The sequence below is a fragment of the Ornithorhynchus anatinus genome, chromosome 5, assembly GCF_004115215.2.
Source record: "Ornithorhynchus anatinus isolate Pmale09 chromosome 5, mOrnAna1.pri.v4, whole genome shotgun sequence".
NCBI lineage: Eukaryota > Metazoa > Chordata > Mammalia > Monotremata > Ornithorhynchidae > Ornithorhynchus > Ornithorhynchus anatinus.
Genome location: NC_041732.1, coordinates 102,612,076 through 102,630,439, shown reverse-complemented (window position 1 = coordinate 102,630,439; position 18,364 = coordinate 102,612,076). Strand labels below are relative to the sequence as shown.

At 57.8% G+C, this 18,364-nt stretch overlaps 1 protein-coding gene and 1 long non-coding RNA gene across 2 annotated transcripts; both read right to left on the bottom strand.

Moving 5' to 3' along the window:
- Nucleotides 1-16: 16 nt before the first annotated feature.
- LOC103165514 lies at nucleotides 17-4,609 on the bottom strand. The gene is made up of 2 exons (XR_484581.3): nucleotides 4,103-4,609; nucleotides 17-878 (listed from the first exon to the last, which is right to left on the bottom strand). It is a non-coding gene; the product is annotated as an uncharacterized LOC103165514 (long non-coding RNA).
- Nucleotides 4,610-6,053: 1,444 nt separating this feature from the next.
- On the bottom strand, nucleotides 6,054-18,160 carry BOLA3 (bolA family member 3). Its single transcript, XM_029064497.1, has 4 exons — nucleotides 18,082-18,160; nucleotides 15,868-15,991; nucleotides 10,950-11,038; nucleotides 6,054-6,649 (listed from the first exon to the last, which is right to left on the bottom strand). Exons 1-4 carry the CDS (start codon nucleotides 18,121-18,123, stop codon nucleotides 6,584-6,586), a joined length of 321 nt encoding a protein of 106 aa, XP_028920330.1. The 5' UTR covers nucleotides 18,124-18,160; the 3' UTR covers nucleotides 6,054-6,583.
- Between the last annotated feature and the right edge of the window lie 204 nt (nucleotides 18,161-18,364).

Below are 18,364 nucleotides of genomic sequence, written 5' to 3'. Positions count from 1 at the left end.
TCAATACCATCAAATGTTGTGTTTCACCTTTCCTATTGACTGTTTATTGTGGCCGGAGCCATTAATCAATGCTATTTATTGAGCGCTTGCTCTGAGCAGAGCACTCTACTGAGCGCTCGGGAGAGCCCCGACGGATTTAGCAGACACGATCCCTGCCCGTAACGAGCCACGTCTAGAGGGACGGTACTGAGCGCTCGGGAGATGCAGCACATCCGACTTGGTGGACACGTTCCCTGCCTCCAGCGTGGTTTATTCTCGCCTTTTGAGGGGATCTGTTCAAGGGCTTACCCGGTGCCAAGCACGGTGCGAGGCGCCGTCTCCCCCGACCGGGTAAGCCAGCCTCCCGTCGAAGCCGCCGGCGGCGAAGCGTGCTCGGCTGGCTTTCCGGCTCAAGACTCGTGTTCGCCGTCGGGCTTCCGGAAACGGTGGTCGGTAACGCGAGCGAGGGACTTTCTGTCTCGGGGGAAAGTTTCTCTCGCCCCACGCCCGGCTCATCCGACCGTCTCTGCTCCTCCTGTCTTTTATTCATCTTTTAATGCCTCAAAGACGGTTTGCCTCAAGTAGCCTTGGTCCACAGAAGAGTTTTATAAAGTTTTTACCAGAAAATAAATTCTATATGTTGCTCTTTAAAGCTTTAGGGGCTTGGGGAAGTTGGTGGGGGGGGGGGGAGTGGACTGTTTATTATACTTTTTACAGAGTGTTTTTGTATCTACTTTTGTAACTTTATTTTTCACCAGAATAAAAAGCATGTGGAATGAGATGACTCGATCTAATTAAAACCCACGGCAGTGTCCGAGCTGTTTTTCCCCGGGAGTTATTCGCTCCTTCCGTAAAGGGCTGCCTTGGAGCCAGGAGGCCGAGTTCCTTAGGGGGGTCCGCTGGAACGGAAAATTGAGAACCACGGTGAAGTAGCCAAGCAGTTTCGGAGAGCTCTTCGGAAACGGGTCCGGAGTACTCTCCTGCCTTGGGTGAGCTTCAGGGGTTGGGCCGGTATGGGAACCCTCGGTCACCGTAATGATTGTGGTATTCGTTAAGGGCTTATTATGTGCCGGGCGCTGTACTGAGCGCTGGAGTGGAAACCAGCAAATCGGGTTGGGCGCGGTCCCTGTCCCAAATAGGGCTCACTGACTTAAATCCCCATTTTACAGATGAGGGAAATGGGGCCCAGAGAAGTGACTTGCCTAAGGTCACCCAGCAGGCGAGTGGCGGAGCGGGGATCAGAACCCAGCTCCTTCTGACTCCCGGGCTCTACCCACTAGACCACACCGCTTCTTCCGTCAAGAGCCGTTAAATCACCGCAGATCCTCTAGATTGTAAGGTCATCTAGGACAGGGACCGTTGTCTTCCAGCTCTGTCGTCCTCTCCCAAGCGCTCGGTACAGGGCTCGGCACACGGTAAGTGCTCAGTTAACACCACCGATGGATTGATTCCGAGTCCCCGGCGGAGTATGGATTTCCAGAGCAAGGCGACTCCGTCCCAGTTGTCGAAGAGAAACAAAGCCTTCGACCAGGTGCAGCGGGCGAGGGAGGGGTCCGGCTGTAGGAGGGCGGGAAATGTCGTTAAGGGGCGACGCTAAGACTCTGCTTTTAAGGGCAGCAGTGTGGCCTGGTGGAGAGAGGGGGACCTGGGTTCTAATTCCCCCTCCGCCACTTGGCTGCTTTGTTAGCTGGGGCGAGTCACTTCCCTTCTCAATTCCCTCATCTGCGAGGGAGCCCCCAATCAATCAGTGGTATCGATTGAGCGCTTACTACGTGCTGTACCGTGTGATTGGGAGTGTATAATATGAGAGTTGGCAGGTGTCCTTCCCTGCCCACCACGAGCTTAGAGTGAAGCGCTTAATCTGTGCCAATCCCTGCACTAAGCGCTGGGGTACATACAAGGTGATCGGACTGAGAAGCAGCACGGCCTAGTGGATAGAGCACAGGCCCTGGAGTCAGAAGGACCTGGGTTCTAATCCCGGCTCCGCCCCTTGTCTGCTGTAAGACCTTGGACAAGTCGCTTCATTTCTCTTTTCCCTCATCGGGAAAATGGGGATGAAGACTGTGAGCCCCCCCCCCCCCATGGAACAGGAACTGTGTCCAACCTGATTAGCTTATAATAATGATGATGATGGCATTTAAGCACTTACTATGTGCCAAGCACTGTTCTAAGCGCTGGGGTAATCAGGTAATCTAATCTTGGCTCTGCCATTTGTCTGACTTGCGACTTGGGGCAAGCCACTTAACTTCTCGGTGCCTGTTACCTCACCTGTAAAATGGGGATTATTAATAATAATAATAATAATACTGGTATTGTTAAGCACTTACTGCGCTGTTCTATAAACACTGGGGTAGATACAAGGTAATGAGGTCGTCCCCCGTGGGGCTCCCAGTCTTCCTCCCCATTTGACAGATGAGGGAACCGAGGCCCAAAGAAGCGCAGCGACCCGCCCGAGGTCACACAGCCGACAAGCGGCGGAGCCGGGCTGAGAGCCCACAGCCTCCGACTCCCCAGCCCGGGCTCTTGCCACTGAGCCACGCCGCTTCTCTAAATCCGTCTTACTCCAGTGCTTGGCACTTAGTAAGCACTTAGCAAATAGCATTTAAGGAAAAAAAAAAAAAAAGGTCCCGCTCCAGGGCTTCCATTCATTCAGCCCTGAGGCGAAGGAGCAGGAGGTGATGTGTAACGACACCGAGGAACACGGGCCCGCGGGGCGGTTCCTTGATCCGTTTCAGCGGGCTGAGAAATGGAGAGCCCGCGGGCTGGCTCAGCTCCTCCTCTGCGGGTTGAGCGGGCACCGGCCCCTTCACGCCTTCCTCCTGCGCCTTCCCCCTTCTCCCGCCTCGGAGCCGGAGAGAAATTTTCAAACCTCGAGCCTCCTCGGCTTCTAATGATAATGACAGAGCCAATCATTTGCTCTACTACTTAGAGCCGGTTATTTAGAAGCCAGTGCCCATCCGGGTGTGGGCCGTGTGGGAGGGGATGGAGGTTGTGCTTAGCTTAAAGTATTAAGCACTAACTCTGTGCCAAGCACTGGGGTAGAGAGGAGACGATGGGGTCATCTGTAGGATAATAATAATAATTGGGGGATTCGTTAAGCGCTTCCGTGGTAGGCACCGGACTAAGCGCTGGGGTGGACGGGCTACAACAGAGTTGGAAGAGGCGCTTCCTCCTCCCCACGGGTTTACGTTGAGATGTCACTGTACCCGACGCTGAGGAATGGGGATGAAGACTGCGCGCCCCACGTGGGACGGGGACGACGTCCGACCCGATCGCCCACGTGGGGCTCGCGGTCTTCGTCCCCATTTTCCAGACGAAGGAACCGAGGCACGGAGAAGTTAAGTGGAAAGAGCCCGGGGCTTGGGAGTCAGAGGTCGTGGGTTCTAATCCCGGCTCCGCCACTTATCAGCTGTGTGACTCCGGGCAAGTCACTTCTCCGGGCCTCGGTGACCTCATCTGGAAAATGGGGATGAAGACCGGGAGCCCCACGTGGGACAACCTGATGACCTTGTATCGACCCCAGCGCTTAGAACAGTGCTCGGCACATAGCAAGCGCTTAACAAATATCATTATTATTAAGTGACCGGGGGTGGAGTTGGGATTAGCCAGGGCCTTCTAGGCCACGCTGCTTCTCCCCATTAATCTCAGCGTGGCCTAATGGTCAGAGCACCGGCCCGGGAGTCGGAAGGTCCCGGGTTCTTATCCCGACTCCCCCACTTATCTGCTGTGTGGCCTTGGACAAGTCACATCGCTTCTCTGGGCCTCAGTTACTTCATCTGCAAAAGGGGGGTGGAGACTGCGAGCCCCGCACGGGACAGGGACTGTACCCAACCTGATCCGCTTGGATCCACCCCAGCGCTCGGTACAGGGCCTGGCACACAGCGAAGGCTTTAACGAATACCACGGTCCTTATTAATCCCGAGCGGACGGTCGAGAACAGTGCCGACGCTCCGCTGACCCCGACCACAGCAGAACGAGATCAGAGACGAGAACGAAGGCCTTCTTTACGGCGAGTGCCGCCCGACAGCGGAGGGAACGGTTTGAGAGGAGAGACGCGGCCCGCGGGCCAGATGCCAACCAGAACCGGGAAGGAAGCGGCGCGCTGACGAGGCGTAAGACGTACACGAGGCCTCCGGTAAGTCAGCCCATCGTTGCCGTAACGCAGACGTCGTCAGAGCGGCGCGGCGGGAGCCGGGTCAGATCGGCGACGACGGTCGACCGGTCACGTAGCTCTCTCGCGTCGTGACGGGCAAAAAAAACTTTCCATCCTTTCCCGAAAGGTCACGGTAGAAGCTGCGGAAAATTAAAGTTCCGTTTTCTCAGCCCGGCAGCTGAGCCTACGACAGAAATATCAGAGGCTGCTCACGCCCACCGACTGCCGCTACCCGACGGGAAACCAGATCAAAGACTTCGCTCCTTGACCGCGACGAGCGGCCTGGACGGCCAAGTCTCTCCCAGACTCTGGCAGTACCTTGCGCCACACACTGTGGGCACTTACACGAGCATCAGCACACCCACGGAGGCACGCAACGTCCCAGCGCAGACGTCATAATAATAAGCGTGATAAGGCCCAGAGAAGTGAAATGACCTGCCCGAAGTCACACAGCTGACAAGTGGAGGAGCTGGGATTAGAACCCATGACCTCTGACTCCCAAGCCCGGGCTCTTGCCACTAAGCCAGGCTGCTTCTCTAATTAGCATAATCATTACTAATAATAGTGGTATTTGTTAAGCACTTATTATGTGCCCAGACCATACGCAGGGCTGGGCACCTACCCGATGATCAGTCAGTGATATGTGTTGAACACTTACTCTGTACAGGGCACTGTACTAAGCGCTTGGGAGGTTCTGTTGCATCAGAATTAGCAGTTAGGTTCCCTGCCCGTTACAGACTTCCTCTGTGAGGTGAGGCACAGTCTGGGACCCGCCCGCAGCTCACGGCCTAAGCTGCCCTTTGTAATGTTTCCTCCCTAGGTCAGAGTCACAGGATGAGGGTTCTAATCTTGGCTCTGCCGTTTGTCTGCTTTGTGACTTGGGGCAAGCCACTCGACTTCTCTGTGCCTCAGTTACCTCACCTATAAAATGGGGATTAATAATAATAATAATGGTACTTATTAAGCGCTTACTATGTGCCAAGCACTGTCCTAAACACTGGGGGAGATACAAGGTAATCAGGTTGTCCCATGTGGGGCTCACAGCCTTAATCCCCATTTTACAGGTGAGGCACAGAGAAAAAAAAATAAGGGCATTTGTTAAGCGCTTACTATGTACCAAGCACTATTCTAAACGCTGGGGGAGATACAAGGTGATCAGGTTGTCCCACGTGGGGCTCCAGAGTGGAATTTATAATTAATTGATCACAGTCAGTTACAGATTTCTTTGTTCCTTCTCCACTCCCACTGCTTCACTTGACTAGTCTTTAGAGAAGCAGCGTGGCTCAGTGGAAAGAGCACGGGCTTTGGAGTCAGGGCTCATGAGTTCGAATCCCAGCTCTGCCACTTGTCGGCTGTGTGACTGTGGGCAAGTCACTTAACTTCTCTGTGCCTCAGTTCCCTCATCTGTAAAATGGGGATTAAGACTGTGAGCCCCACGTGGGACAACCTGATTCCCCTGTGTCTACCCTAGCGCTTAGAACAGTGCTCGGTACATAGTAAGCGCTTAACAAATACCAACATTATTATTATTCATCCTCATTTTCCAGATGAGGTCACTGAGGCCCAGAGAAGTGAAGTGACTGGCCCAAGGTCACAGAGCTGACAGCAGGGGAGTCGGGATTAGAACTCATGACCTCTGACTCCCCAGTCCGGGCTCTTTCCACCGAGCCACGTTGCTTCTGTGAGCCCCCCGTGGAATAACCTGATCTCCTTGCGTGGACCCCTGCGCTTAAAACAGTGCTTGGCACATAGTAAGCGCTTAACAAATACCATTATTATAATAATTACAGACATTCCTGACAAACAAATCTCCTTCGCTTTCTAACGGCCAACGGCCAGACCCATTTTTCCCCTTTCCTCCGGGGCAGAGGAGACCTAGCATCGGTCTGCAGAAATTTCCGCTCGGGCACGCGACTCACACTTGGACGTCACAAGCTCGGATTTTTATTTCCTCTTACTCCGCTGCCGATCTTAAATAAAGAATGAAAAAAAAAAACCTCCCCAAGTCATAGAGGCCGAAAGGTGACCGGTCACCCCATCTCTACCAGTCCGTCGAGGCAGCAACGGTATTTACTGAACGCTGACCGCGCGCAGAGCGCTAGCAAACCCCGACGGCGGAAGGGAGACGGGGGGACCCGAGGCCGCGGGTGAACGGGAGCCACGACCTTCTCTGTTTCTTTAGAACCAAAGTCCGGCGTCTCCCTCCGAGGGGAAAAGGGCAAACAGGAGCATCACCCTTTTCAGAAATCGCACCTCCGGCGTCGCTCTGCACCGAACGAGCATCCCGACGGCCAAAATCTCTATCTGCGATTACAAGTCTCCGGGCTGCTGGGCAAATGGGCTCGTCGGTCATCTTGGAAAACTGTCTCAACCCGCGCAGGGACCGGCTGGGGTTGGCGAGGGAGAGGGAGAGGGAGAGGCGGGGGTGGGGGTGGGGTGAGGGGGGTGTCTTCAGGACCGCGGGACAGACGTGAATATCCTTAGGCCGTGCATTTCTTTAATCTCTTCTTTTAGTGCCTAAAGAAATAAAGAGGCGCATTAGTTCGCACTCGCCCCCGCCTGCCTCCGCGTGACAGAATTCTCCAGTTTTCCAGTAGTTTGCAGAAGCAGTGCGGCCTGGGGGTAGAGCCCGGCCCTGGGAGTCCCAAGGACCTGGGTTCAAATCCCGACTCTGCCACTCATCCGCCAGGTGACGCGGGGCAAGTCGCTTCTCTGGGCCTCAGTTCCCTCCTCTGGAAAATGGAGATTAAGAGTGTGAGCCCCATGCGGGACAGGGGACTGGGTCCAACCTGATTAGCTTGGATCTACCCCGGTTCTTGGAACAGTGCTTGACACATCTAGTGAGCGTTTAACAAATACCCTAATAATAAGGATGATTTAGTCCCCGCGAAATCCTTTACTAAAGCTGGGGGTGATAGTGGCTCCCTCCTTCGGAATAATGCTCTCTGCGGTGACCCCGGGTTCACTCCCCCGCCCTCGTTTGACAGAGCAGGAGACCGAGGCCCCGAGTCAGAAAATGACTTGCTTACGGTCACACGGCGAGACGGTGGCCAGAGGCAGGATCAGAACGGGGAGCCGACCCGAAGGTCTCCTCGAGCTCAGCTGCCGGGCTCGTTGTGGACAGGGACTGTGTTCATCTGTTCGTTCACTCGATCGTATTCATTGTATGCTTACTGCGTGCAAAGCGTTTTACTGAATGCGTGGGAGAGTACAACAGAACAATGAACAGACCCATTCCCTGCCCACAACGCACATCTACTAACTCATTATATCACCCTTCAAGTATCGTCGTCGTACTTGCCATCGATTGCCTGCTGGAGGGTTTTTGGGTTTTTTAACGGTATCTGTTAAGCGCTTACTATGTGCCGGGCACTGGGTAAAAAGAAGCTCATCAGGTTGGACACGGTCCCCGTCCCACATGGGCCTCGGCGGGCCAAGCCGGAGGCGGGAAGATTGAATCCCCATTTTACGGCCGAGAGAACTCTGGCTCAGGGAATCTGAAGTGACTTACCCGAGGTCATACGGCGGAGGAGCGGCGGAGCCGGGAATCAGATCCCAGGTTCTCTGATTCCCAGGCCCGTGCTCTTCCCTCCAGGCCGAGCCGCTTCCCTAGTTTCTCAGGGACAGGGTTAGCTTGGGTGGCCGGGAAAATACGAACCTCTGTTCTTCGGGTATGGTGTAAACGCCAATCAATCAATGAGGCTTGCTGTGTGCGGAGCACTGGGCTAAGCGCTTAGCCACCATACCGCGCCCACTCACCGACTCGGTCACACCCTCGATCTCGTCATCTCCTACCGCTGCACTATCTCCTCCCTCACCGACTCTGAAATCCCTCTCTCCGACCATAACCTTCTCACCTGCCTCATCTCTCACACTCCCTCCCCCCGCAAATCTTCGCTACTGCCCCACGGAGACCTCCGCTCTCTCGATCCCATCCGTCTCTCCAAAAGCATCTCTCCTCACCTCGCCGCCCTGTCCTCACTTCCCACTCTCGACGATCGGGTGTCCGCTCTCGACTCCACCCTCTCTACTCATCTCGACTCTCTCGCCCCCCTTTCCCTCCGCCGCTCTCGCTCCACTAACCCACAGCCCCGGATCGCCTCCTCCGTCCGCCTCCTACGCTCCTACGGTCGAGCTGCCGAGCGCCGCTGGCGAAAGTCCGAGCACCGAGCCGACCTCACACACTTCAAATTTATCCTTTCCTGCCTTAACTCTGCCCTCTCCTCCGCCAGGCAAAGCTTCTTCTCCTCCCTCATCGACACCCATGCCCGTCACCCCCGCCGATTGTTCCGGAACTGTAACTCTCTCCTTAGGCCCCCGGTTCCTCCCCCTCCCCCATCTCTCACCCCCAATGATCCGGCCACCTATTTCCTCACGAAAATCAACACGATCGGGTCTGAGCTCCCCAAAGTCACCCCTCCGCCTCTCCCCTCCCCCCCACCGACCCCCTCCCCTACTTTCCCATCCTTCCCTGCGGTATCCTCAGAGGAGATCTCCTCCCTCCTCGCGAGTGCCACCCCCTCCGCCTGCGCCTCGGACCCCATTCCCTCTCACCTTATTAAAACCGTCGCCCCTGCCCTCCTCCCTTCCTTAATTTCTATTTTTAACCACTCGATCTCCAAGGGCTCCTTCCCCGCTGCCTTCAAACATGCCCACGTCTCCCCCATCCTAAAAAAACCCGCTCTCGACCCCACTTCCCCCTCCGGTTATCGCCCTATCTCCCTACTACCCTTCCTTTCCCAGATCCTAGAACGGGTCGTCTACAATCGATGCTTAGAATTCCTTAACTCCCATTCTCTCCCGGACCCCCTCCGATCTAATAATGTTGGTATTTGTTAAGCGCTTACTATGTGCCGAGCACTGTTCTAAGCGCTGGGGTAGACATAGGGGAATCAGGTTGTCCCATGTGGGGCTCACAGTCTTAATCCCCATTTTACAGATGAGGGAACTGAGGCACAGAGAAGTTAAGTGACTCGCCCACAGTCACACAGCCGACAAGTGGCAGAGCTGGGATTCTAACTCATGAGCCCTGACTCCAAAGCCCGTGCTCTTTCCACTGAGCCACGCTGCTGCTCTGGCTGCTGATCTGGCTTCCGTCCCCTCCACTCTACCGAGACTGCTCTCTCTAAGGTCACCCGTGACCTCCTTCTTGCCAAATCCAATGGCTCCTACTCCATTCTGATCCTCCTCGACCTCTCTGCCGCCTGTGACACCGTCGACCGTCCCCTCCTCCTCCATACCTTATCTCGCCTCGGCTTCACGGACTCCGTCCTCTCCCGGTTCTCCTCTCACCTCTCCGGCCGGTCGTTCTCGGTCTCCTTCGCCGGCGCCTCCTCCCCCTCCCATCCTTTAACCGTCGGAGTTCCTCGAGGGTCGGTTCTCGGCCCTCTTCCGTTCTCCATTTACACTCACTCCCTCGGCGAACTCATCCGCTGTCACGGCTTCGACGACCGTCTCTACGCGGATGACCCGCGGATCTACGTCTCCGCCCCCGTCCTCTCCCCCTCCCTTCGGGCTCGCGTCTCCTCCCGCCTCCGGGACGTCTCCGCCCGGATGTCGGCCCGCCACCTAAAACTCGACGTGAGCGAGACCGAGCTCCTCGTCTTCCCTCCCGAGCCCGGTCCTCTCCCGGACTTCCCCATCACCGTGGACGGCGCGACCGTCCTTCCCGTCTCTCGGGCCCGCGATCTCGGCGTCGTCCTCGACTCGTCTCTCTCGTTCGCCCCCCGCGTCCTATCCGTTACCGAGACCTGCCGGTCTCACCTCTACGATATCGCCGAGATCCGCCCTCTCCTCTCCACCCGAACGGCTACCTTACCGCTACGGGCTCTCGTTATATCCCGGCTAGACCACCGTGTCGGCCTTCTCTCCGACCTCCCTTCCTCCTCTCTCGCCCCGCTCCGGTCTATTCTTCACTCCGCCGCCCGGCTCATCTTCCCGCAGAAACGATCTGGGCCCGTCATTCCCCTTCTTAAACAACTCCAGTGGTTGCCCATCGACCTCCGCTCCAAACAAAAACTCCTCACTCTAGGCTTCGAGGCTCTCCGTCACCTCGCCCCTTCCTACCTCTCCTCCCTTCTCTCTTTCTACCGCCCACCCCGCACGCCCCGCTCCTCCGCCGCCCGCCTCCTCGCCGTCCCCCGGTCTCGCCCGTCCCGCCGTCGACCCCCGGGCCGCGTCCTCCCGCGTTCCCGGAACGCCCTCCCTCCTCGCCTCCGCCAAACCGATTCTCTTCCCCTCTTCGAAACCCTACTTCAAACTCACCTCCTCCGAGAGGCCTTCCCAGACCGAGCTCCTCTTCTCCCTCTACTCCCTCTACCGCCCCCCCTTCACCTCTCCGCAGCTAAACCCTCTTTTTCCCCTTTTCCCTCTGCTCCTCCCCCTCTCCCTTCCCTTCCCCACGGCACCGTACTCGTCCGCTCGACCGTATATATTTCCATCGCCCTATTTATTCTGTCAATGAATTGTACATCGCCTCGATTCTATTTAGTCGCCATCGTCTTTACGAGACGTTCTTCCCCTCGACTCTATCTATCGCCGTCGTTCTCGTCCGTCCGTCTCCCCCGATCGGACCGTGAGCCCGTCGAACGGCCGGGACCGTCTCTATCTGTTGCCGACTCGTTCATTCCGAGCGCTTAGTCCGGTGCTCTGCACATAGTAAGCGCTCGATAAATACTATTGAATGAATGAATGAACGCTTAGGACAGCACAGTACACGCCAGCCACTCCCCGCCGGCAAGGAGCTTCCCGCGCAGAGGACTGCAGAGACGATTGCACCGGCCAGCCGCCCGACCCCGGGGTGGAGCACGACACGAACCTGATTGACCATCTGGTGCTGCTGCACGGTCCTTTTCTCTTTAAACTCTTCGGATTCGATGTGGATTTCGTACATTGCTCCGCAGCCGCCTACGACGAGCGTTTGCCAAAGATTGTAAGTGAGGATGATGATAACAACCGGACCTCGTTCACTCAGTCGTACTTACTGCGTGCTTACTGTGGGCAGAGCTCTGTATTAAGCGCTTGAGAGAGTAATAATAATAATAGTGGTGGTATTTGTTAAGCGCTTACTGTGTGCAGAGCACTGTATTAAGTGCTTGGGAGAGTAGTAATAATAATTACGATGGTGTTTGTTAAGCGCTTACTCTGTGCGAAGCACTGTTCTAAGCGCTGGGGGGGATACAAGGTGATCAGGTTGTCCCACGTGGGGCTCACAGTCCTAACCCCCATTTTATAGACGAGGTAACTGAGGCTCAGAGAAGTCACACAGCTGACAAGTGGCGGAGCCGGGATTAGAGCCCATGACCTCTGACCCCCCCGGCCCGGGTTTTTTCCACTGAGCCATGACGACAATACAATAAACAGACAATCATAATAATAATAACAATGTTGGTATTTGTTAAGCGCTTTACTATGTGCCCAGCACTGTTCTAAGCGCCGGGGTAGATACAGGGTCATCAGGTTGTCCCAGGTGAGGCTCACAGTCTTCATCCCCATTTTCCAGATGAGGGAACCGAGGCACAGAGAAGTGAAGTGACTTGCCCACAGTCGCAGAGCCGGGATTCGAACCCATGATCTCTGACTCTCAAGCCCGGGCTCTTTCCACTGAGCCACGCTCCCTGCCCACAATGAGCTTCAGGTTGCCCCCCATGGGGCTCCAGTCTTAATCCCCATTTTGCAGATGAGGGAACTGAGGCATAGAGAAATGAAGTGACTTGCCCCAAGTCACACTGCAGACAAGTGGCAGATCTGGGATCAGAACCCACGACCTAACTCCCAAGCCGGGCTCTTGCCACTGAGCCATGCTGCTTCTCTGTTAGGCGCTCACTATATGCAAGGCGCTGTACTAAGCACTGGGGGAGATACAAGCAAATGGGGTTGGACACAGCCCCGGTCCCACGTGGGGCTCACCGGTCTCCATCCCCATTTGACAGACGAGGGAACTGAGGCCCGGAGAAGTGAAGCGACTCGCCCGAGGTCACGCAGCAGACGAGGGGCGGAGCCGGGATGAGAACCCAGGTCCTCCTGCCTCCCAGGCCGCGGCTCTAACCACTGGGCCGTGCTGCAGCCTCCGTGCCGGGCCGCACAGCGCTCACAGGCTGCAGACCCATCCAGGGGTACCTGAACCCGACAGCAGTCTATTCGGTCGTATTTACTGAGCGCTTACTCTGTGCAAAGCACTGTACTAAATGCTCGTCTACACTGAAAGCTTGCGTTGAGCAGGGACCAGGTCTGCCCGACCCGTTGAATTGGACTCCTCTCCCACGCACTCAATACACTGCTCTGTACTCTGTGCCTCAGTTACCTCCTCTGTAAAACGGGACGAAGACGGTGAGCCCCGTGGGGGACAGGAGCAGCGTGGCTCGGTGGAGAGAGCCCCGGCTCGGGAGTCAGAGGTCGTGGATTCTAATCCCGGCTCTGCCGCTTGTCAGCTGTGTGACCTTGGGCAAGACACTTCACTTCTCTGGGCCTCGGCGACCTCATCTGTAAAAGGGGGATGAAGACGGTGAGCCCCACGTGGGACGACTTGATGACCTTGTCTCTCCCCCGGCGTTTAGAACAGTGCTTGGCACATAGTAAGCGCTTAACAGATCCCATCGTTATTATTACCCGGACTGTGTCCCAGCTGATCAGCGGGTATCGACTCCGGCGCTTAGGACAGCGCCCGGGCCACAGTATTCTTGTCTTTCCGTCTCCCCCGATTAGACCGTAAGCCCGTCAAAGGGCAGGGACCGTCTCTATCTGTTACCGATCTGTCCATTCCAAGCGCTTAGTCCAGTGCTCTGCACATAGTAAGCGCTCAATAAATACTATCGAATGAATGGATGGATGGATGAATGAATGAATGAACAGTAAGCGGCCACCACGATGGCGACCAAGACGGCGAAGAGGCCGCCGCCCCCCCGCCGGCTCTCCCAGATTAGCTATCCGGGGCAGGCAGCGGCCGGTGGGCCCCGAGGGTGGGGCGGCCCGCTGCCCGGGTCTCCGGGGGGGGGGGGCGAGGCTCGCTCACCGCCACCCCGCCCCACCCTCTCTGGTAGGGGGAGGGGGCCGGGAGGAAGACGGGGAGGAGGAAGAGGAGAAGAGGAAGAGGAGGCCTCTCCCGCCACCCTTCAGGGCCACCTGCACGGAGGTCCCTGATCTCGGGAAGAAATCCCTCCCCGCTGCCGCTCGCCCGACCCCGGGCCTTTGCCCCGGAAGGGCGGGCCGGTGCTCGGACCCCCCACGGCCCCCTGCTCCAACCCTGCCCGCACCCTCCGCTCCTCCAACGCCAACCCTCGCACTGGGCCTCGGGCGTCCGGCCCGCCCGGCCCGCCGCCGACCCCCGGCCCACGTCCCGCCTCTGGCCCGGGACGCCCTCCCTCCTCCCATCCCACAGACGATGACTCTCCCCCGCCCCGCTTCGAAGCCTTATCGCAGGCCCACCTCCTCCAAGAAGGCTTCCCTGGCTGCGCCCCCCTCTCCTCTTCTCCCGTTCCCTTCGGCGTCGCCCCGACGGCTCCCTTCTCCATCCCCCCTCCCGGCCCCGCGCCGCTTACGTCCGTATCCGTCATCGATTTATTTCTATTCCTGTCCGTCTCCCCTCGCCGGGCTGTCAGCTCGTTGTGGGCTGGGAATGTGTCTGTTCTAGTGTTGTGCTGTCCTCTCCCAAATGCTCAGTTCAGCGCTCCGCACGCAGTAAGCGCTCCATGCGATTCGACGGACTGACGGACGACAGGACTCTGGGACCCCTTCCGGTTTGGGACCCCCCGAGGAGACGGGGAACAGAGAGGATTCGCCCCCGCCCCCTCAGACGCCGCCCTTCGTCAACGTTAACGGCGTTTACTGAGGACCCTCTGGGCGCAGCGCACTGCGCTAAGCGCTCGGGAGACACCACAGAACCACAACCAAGACTCACTCCCGGCCCACGAGGCTTCCGCCGGACTGAAGCGGAGGGGCAGGGAGACACCGCCCCATCCGCGGAAACAGCCCGGCCTAGTGGCTACGGCCCAGGTCTGGGAGTCGGGAGGTCGTGGGTTCTAATCCCGGCCCCGCCCCTTGTCTGCCGTGTGGTCTTGGGCGAGTCACTTCCCTTCCCTGGGTCTCAGTCCCCTCATCTGTAAAATGGGAATGAAGACTGTGAGGCCCAGATGGGACGGGGACTGTGTCTGACCCGATTTATTTGGATCCACCCCAGGACCTAGTCCAGGGCCTGATACGTAGGAAGCGCTTAACAAATAGCACAGTGATGATGATTATCATTATTATTAACAATAATAATAATAACGGTGGTATCTGTTAAGGGCTTACTCTGTGCCAAGCACTATTCTAAGCGCTGGGGGGATACAAGGTGATCAGGTTGTCCCCCGTGGGGCTGACAGTCTTCATCCCCATTTGACAGATGAGATCTCTGAGGCCCAGAGAAGTGAAGCGACTTGCCCACAGTCACACAGCTGGCAAGCGGCGGAGTCGGGATTAGAACCCACGACCTCTGACTCCCAAACCCGGGGCTCTTTCCACTAGCCGCGCTATTAAGTGAAGGGTCTTGCCCACGGTCACCCAGCGGCCAAAGCTGGGGTGAGAACGCAAGTCCCCTGACCCCCAGGCCCGGCCTCTTTCCACTAGGCTACACTGCTTATGCTCTGGATGGTGAAGCCACACCAAAGGGTAGGTTCAAAGGGAAAAATACTACTAATAATAATGATAATAATAATAATGTTGGTATTTGTTAAGCGCTTACTATGTGCAGAGCACTGTTCTAAGCGCTGGGGGAGATGCAAGATAGTCGGGTTGGACACGATCCCTGTCCCGCGAGGGGCTCAGTTTTCATCCCCATTTTCCAGGTGAGGGGACCGAGGCCCCGGGATGTGAAGTGACTCGTCCAAGGTCACAGAGCAAACGAGTGGCAGAGCCGGGATTAGAGGTCCGTCTCCCCAGCCCATGCTCTATCCACGAGGCCTTGCTCCTTCCCCAGTGTAACATAATAATGTAATAATGTTGGTATTTATTAAGCGCTTACTACGTGCCGAGCACCGTTCTAAGCGCTGGGGTAGACACAGGGGAATCAGGTTGTCCCACGTGGGGCTCACGGTCTTCATCCCCATTTTCCAGATGAGGGAACTGAGGCACCGAGAAGTGAAGTGACTTGCCCAAAGTCACACAGCTGACAAGTGGCAGAGCCGGGGTTCGAACCCATGACCTCTGACTCCAAAGCCCCGGCTCTTTCCAGTGAGCCACGCTGCTTCTCAACAGTCACAGTAACAGTCGGTCAAGGGTATCTGTGGGGGGCTTACTCTGTGCACGGCACTGTACTGAGCACTAGGGAGAATCCAACGGAACCATCCAACGCACACAATCAGTCCAAAAAGCTGGTGGGTGGGAGGAGCTTCGGGGGGTGTCTGCGGCCCCCGTCAGGGCCGGGGCTAAAAGGCCCCGCTCTGGGCTCCGGATGCGAGAGACAGCATTGGCCTAGTGGCAAGAGCCCGGGCCTGGGAGTCGTCGGTCATGGGTTCTAATCCCGGCTCCGCCACCTGTCGGCCGTGGGACTCTGGGCAAGCCACTTGACTTCTCGGTGCCTCGGTTCCCTCATCCGTAAAACGGGGATTACGACCGTGAGCCCTAAGTGGGACCAGCTGATGACCTTCTATCTACCCCAGCACTCGGAATAGCGCTCGGCACAAAGTAAGCGCTTTACAAATACCATCGTGATTACTGCAGTCCCAGCCCCGCAGAGAGAGCTCCCGGCCCCCAGCAGTCACCTGAGATGTCCACGACTCTGATGGCCGCAGCCCGAGGAAACTTTTCTCGGAGGAGGCGGGCGACTCTCAGCTCTCCCTGCGTCTGAGCGGCGAACGTCCTCCGCGGGCAGCCCAGCAGAAGAACCTGGAGCCGTCGGGAGAGGCGGGTCAGGCCACGGCCCCGCGGAGGGGACGGCGGCCACGGCCGCCCGCCCCCGGAGCCCCCCCGGACCGGGCGGCCTCTAGTTCGGCCGCGGGCTCCCGGAGTCGGGGGGCTGCCTCCCCGGCCCCTCCCGGACGGCCGCGGCCCCGGGGCCCAGAGAGGGCAGCTGAGGGTCTGAGCTCACACAGCAGGCCCCGGGGCAGACCTGAAGCCGGAACGGTATCGGCTCCGATCTACCCCAGCGCTTAGAACGGTGCTTGACACAGAGCAGGCGCTCAACACGGGCCGTGATAATTATTCTCATTATCATTACTGCCACCCGGGTCCAACTCCACCGATTAGCTCCCCGAGCAGGGATCCTCGAGGTACCGGTGCACTCTCTAGACTGTCAGCTTGCGGTGGGCAGGGAACGTATCTGTGGAGGATGATGGCATTTGTCAAGCGCTTACTATGTGCCAAGCACCGTTCTAAGCGCTCACTCTTCTAACTGCTGGGGTAGATACAAGGTCATCGGGTTGTTGTCCCACTTGGGGCTCGCGATCTCCATCCCCATTTTCCAGATGAGGTATCTGAGGCCCAGAGAAGTGAAATGACTTGACCAAGGTCACAGAGCGGAGAAGTGGCAGAGCCGGGATTAGAACCCATGACTTTCTGACTCCCAGGCCTGGGCTCCGTTTATTGTTGTATCGTCCTCTCCCGGGCGCTTAGTCCGGTGCCCTGCACACAGTAAGCGCTCAGTAAATGCCACCGAATGAAGGAATGTCACCCCCGCTCCTCAGGAATCTCCGGCGGTTGTCCATCCACCTCTGCATCGAGCAAAAACTTGTCACCACGGGCTTCCAAGGTGTCCATCCCCTGGCCCCCTCCTCCCTCCCCTCCCTCCTCTCCTCCTCCTCCATCCCGGGCCGCACCCTCCGCTCCTCTGCCGCCGCTCACCTCCTCCCTGGGCCTCCGGCTCACCGGTCCCGCCGTCGACCCTCTGGCCTGGAAAGCTCTTCCTCCTCTAATCCCACAGACGATGACTCTCCCCCCACCCCCACCTCAAAGCCTTATTCGTTTAATCGTATTTACTGAGCCCCTACAATGTGCAGAGCACTGGACTAAGCGCTTGGAATGTGTCGAAGGCCCGCCTCCTCCAAGAAGCCCTCCCTGACTGAGCCCCGATTTTCCTCGGCTCCCACTCCCTTCTGCGTCGCCCCGACTTGCGGCGTGGCTCAGCGGAAAGAGCCCGGCCTTGGGAGTCAGAGGTCGTGGGTTCCAATCCCGGCTCGGCTGCTTGTCAGCTGGGTGACTTTGGGCAAGTCACTTCACTGGGCCTCAGTTCCCTCATCTGTCAAATGGGGGTGAAGACTGCGAGCCCCACGTGGGACAACCACATCACCTTGGATCCCCCCCCAGCGCTCAGAACAGTGCTTTGCGCACAGTAAGCGCTTACAAAATACCACCATTATTATCCGTCTCCCCTGTTTGGACCGTCAGCACGTGGTTGGGCCGGGATGGTCTCTATCTGTTGCCCAATTGTCCATTCCAAGCGCTCAGTCCAGTGCGCTGCACATAGTAAGCGCTCAATAACTACAATTAAATGCATGAATGACTGGCTCCCTTTGCTCCTCCCCGCACCACTTATGTCCACATCTGTCATTTCCACATTTCCATTAAAGTCTGGCTCTCCTCCTCTAGACTGTCACCTCACTGGGGGAAGGGAATGTGCTTAACAATACTGACAAGGGTGGTGTTTGTTAAGCGTCTCCTATGTGCGAAGCCCTGTTCTAAGCGCGGGGGGAGATCCAAGGTCATCAGGCGGTCCCACGTGAGGCTCACACCCATTGGAACCATGTTGGCTGTTGCACGGCCCTCTCCCCAGCGCTCTGCACACAGTGGGTGCTCCAGAAAGGCCACGGAGGGAGGCAGAGGCGAGGCTGGCAGAGGTGACAGCGGGCGCTGCCCAAGGTCACCCGCCTGGGGAGGAGGGGCAGACCCCTCCCCGCACCCCCCAATTCTCAGGGCCCCCCCGAGGGTCACCCCAACCTCCTTCCTCCCCCTCCCCCTTCCCTTCCCCTCCCCCTCCTCACCCGGCTCCCGCACAGCAGCCGCGCGGCCGCCGCCATCGCCATGGCCAAGGGCAGGCCCCAAAGCCGCCGCCAGGGGGCGGAGCGGAGCCGGGCGCGAGGCGGGGCGCGCGCCGCGGCCGCGTGCGGCGGGGGGGGGGAGGGCGGGCCGCGGCGGCACCACGTGACGGGGGAGCGCGCCTGCGCGGGATAGAACGCGGCTCAGCGCACGCGCGCATGGGCGCGGTCGAAGCAGGGGGGGGGGAGGGAAAAGGGCAACTCGGGACAGCGCGCGCGCCCGGCGGGG